At 40.2% G+C, this 3,383-nt stretch overlaps 1 protein-coding gene across 1 annotated transcript; it reads right to left on the bottom strand.

The window, feature by feature from the left end:
* On the bottom strand, window positions 1–2,967 carry LOC125146485 (olfactory receptor 51V1). The gene is made up of 2 exons (XM_047823219.1): window positions 2,902–2,967; window positions 1–963 (listed from the first exon to the last, which is right to left on the bottom strand). The coding sequence occupies exons 1-2, from the start codon at window positions 2,965–2,967 to the stop codon at window positions 1–3; spliced, it is 1,029 nt and encodes a 342-aa protein (XP_047679175.1).
* Between the last annotated feature and the right edge of the window lie 416 nt (window positions 2,968–3,383).

Raw genomic sequence — 3,383 nt, forward strand, 5'->3', positions numbered from 1 at the left:
TCAATATATTTTCAGAGAAAAGAGTCTGAGTATTCTGCTACGAATCTGCTGGGTCTTGACACTGTAGATGATGGGGTTCATCAAAGGTGGAAAAAGGATGTAGATGTTGCCCATAAGTACATGGACCACAGGGGAGAGATGCTTGCCAAAACGGTGCATCATTGTGAGGCTAATGATAGGGATGTAGAACACGAGAACAGCACAAATGTGGGAGACACAAGTCTGAAATGATTTATGTCGCTCCTCCTGAGAGGCAATTACCAGCACTGACCTAAGAATCAGGAAATAGGAGTAAAGGATCAGAATAGCATCCAACAATAGTGTGAAAATGACCAGCATCAGGGCATAGTAGCTATTGAATCTTATGTCTGAGCAAGCGAGGCGGAGAAGATCCTGGTGTAGACAGAATGAGTGAGAGAGGATGTGGGAATGGCAGTAATGGAAAAATTTCAGATTGATGATGGGGGGTGTAATAAAGAAGAAACTCCTACCTACTATGGCGAGCCCAATTTTGAAAATCCTGGAATTAGTCAGAATGGAGGAATAACGCAATGGATTACAAATAGCAACATACCTATCAAAGGCCATCGTAAGGAGAACAGAGGACTCCATGAAGGAAAGACCATGGATAAAATAGGACTGGGCAGTGCAGGAATCCAGGCTGATTTCTCGAATGAACCCCCACAGGATCCCCAGCACTGTGTGGAACGTGGACAGCCCCATGCACAGGTCAGTGAAGGCCAGCATGGCCAGGAAGTAGAACATGGGCTGGTGCAGGCTGGGCTCTGTCCGGATCACATGTAGCACCATGCAATTGCCCGAAAGCACCATGGCATAGATGGTCAAAAAGGGAATGGAGATCCAGGGATACTGCTGCTCCAGGCCAGAAAATCCAGTGAGAAGAAAGGAGGAAGAATTCATGATAGGGCTTACCAAACCGGTAATTCTGGAACTGAGATACTTCTTCCGAGAAGAAAGGAAGTATTTTTCAAAAGAAATCCTCCAATTTCAGATGAGTAAAGTGAAATTTCTAAGTAAATGAAAATATACTTAAAGTTAATTAAGTTTACAAAGTATTAGATGAGTAACTCTCTTCTTTAGCCATGTATTATCTGATACCTGGAAGAGAATAGTGTTCTCCTGATGTCATTTAAGAGCCATTATTCATCCACTGGCAAGATGCATAGATGTCCTTAGAAGCCACAAGCGAAAGCGAATAGACTAGAGGAAGCTAATTTTCAGAAAAGATATGTTACCTGGAATATTTTCCCAGAGGTTCTGGTAAAAGGTGTACCTGTAAAATTGAGAGCTGAGGTTTTTAAAGTAATTATTAGTTTCTTCCCTCTTATTCATTAAGCATTGAAAATAAAGAGTAAGAATTGGCAGGGCAACTGGGTCATTCAGTCAGTTGAGTGTCAACTTCAGCTTAGGTCATGATCTTGTCGTTGGCGAGTTCGAGCCCTGTGTTGGTGAGTTCGAGCCCTGTGTTGGGCTCTGTGCTGACAGCTCAGAGCCTGGAGCCTGCTTCAGATTCTGTGTCTCCCTCTCTCTCTGCCCCTCCCCCACTCATGCTCTGTCTCTCTTTGTCTCAAAAATAAATATAAACGTTAAAAAAATTTTTTAAAGAGTAAGATTTAGCTTTTAAGTATCCAAAATCTGTTTAAATAGTCACTGTGTACCCATAGTTTTCCATTTTCTGCTGCTCTCCAAGTATATTTTTCTTCCAAATAGTACTTAGGGAAAGACGCTCCTGTTTTATTCCACTTCAGATAACATAGCCAAGAAGTACTCTTTGTTCTCCTGTGGTGATAAGTAGAGAGTAATATTTATGCAAGAGGCCTTTGGTGAGTGATTTCCCAGTAGAATTCTCACCCCCTGAGATGTTCAACTTATCTGTGCCCTTGTGATATGGAGACTTCGGTTGAAGACAGTCTCAGACACCAGCCCACTTAGTCATTTATTGAATCAGTAGGTTAAGTATTCATTTAATATACATTTATTGAACGTATGAGCAGGGTTTTTTTTCTCTTCCCGAGAACCTACTATTCTAAAGCTTCGAAAGAGGGCCAATGTCAGTTAAGTCCGGAATTTTAAAAAGCCTCATTGCAACAGAATTGACTTGCTTCTTCCTCACATTGAGTTCTGCCCCTGGGAGTCATGATAAAAGGTTTAAGCCTCTTATAATGTAGGCAGATGTTTAAAAGTCCATACTGGCTTTTGTGTTTGATTTAATTGTTCCAACATGTTAAATTAGCCTCAGATTCTGACTTCATCTTGTGACCTATTTCCCATCTTTGTCATACTAGCCCACCAGGCAGCTCCTCAGGCTAACCTTCTTCTGAATGCACCCTGTTTCCCTGTGAGACCTTTTCTAGAATCCTGTCTATTGTTATTGCTTGCCCTGAACCCCTCTCCGCATTAGATAACTTAGCCTGCTATTTTTAATTGTCTCCTTCGTTGAATGATTGGAGTGTTTGCTCTTGGAAGACAAATCTGTTAGCCTCAGCCTCAAGCACTTACCTTCTTTTATTTCTCAAACATCATTTTTATTCTTTCATGAGATTTTCTTCCAAATATTCTTTCTGCCTAAGATGCTCTTTTCACAGAGATGGTCTTTCCCATCTTCTCCCCAACCTCTCCTCCACCTTTAAAACCAGCCTGTCCCTTTCATCTTCAATTCAACTATTACTTCTCAGGAAGCCCCTTAACTAAGACAGATTTCCCCCGCATATCTATTATTTGGGTAATCATATTTATCTTTATATAACTTATTGAATTTACAATTTGATATTCATTAGCCTACATAAGAGACTAAGGTCTCTACTAAGTTCCCTGAGAGGGGGCATAGTGTTAATTTTTATTCACCATTGTAGCCTGAAATTTACACCTCAAAGTCCTCACCTCTCCTGTGAGCTCATACTCATGGATACAGCTGCCTACTTTGATATCTTCATCTGGATATTTCATCTCAAAACTCAAGTTATAACAAAAAATATTTGGTTTTCCTCATAAAATGCCTTCACCAATCACAATATTGCTTAAGAAAACTCTCAAGAATCTTTCTCAATTCTTCCCTTTCCTTCCCTTTCCTGGATATCAAATCCTTCATCTATTTCTATAGTGTCCACCCTAAAACATACCCAGAATGTGTCCACTTCTTACCTATACATTACACACTGTCACTGTACTGGTAAACAACATCATCAACTGTTCCTTGGCTATTGTAATTGGCTAATTTACCAGCTAGATTTATTGTTTTTGCACTTGCCCCCTAAAGTTGTATTCTCCCCAAAGAAACCAGATTGCTCTTCTGCAAACATCTACTGGATCACATGAGCTTATGTTAAACAAAACAAAACAAAACAAAGCAAAACAAAACAAAT

This window comes from Prionailurus viverrinus, chromosome D1 (genome assembly GCF_022837055.1).
Source record: "Prionailurus viverrinus isolate Anna chromosome D1, UM_Priviv_1.0, whole genome shotgun sequence".
Classification (NCBI taxonomy): domain Eukaryota; kingdom Metazoa; phylum Chordata; class Mammalia; order Carnivora; family Felidae; genus Prionailurus; species Prionailurus viverrinus.

What these genes read in the sequence shown, in the direction of transcription:
- LOC125146485 (XM_047823219.1), bottom strand. Translation starts at nt 2,967, where the DNA reads ATGAAATATCCAGATGAAGATATCAAAGTAGGCAGCTGTATCCATGAG. An exon ending in AGTATGAGCTCACAGGAGAG is followed by an intron (nt 964 to 2,901) that starts GTGAGGACTTTG and finishes TCTTCTCGGAAG; the next exon opens with AAGTATCTCAGTTCCAGAAT.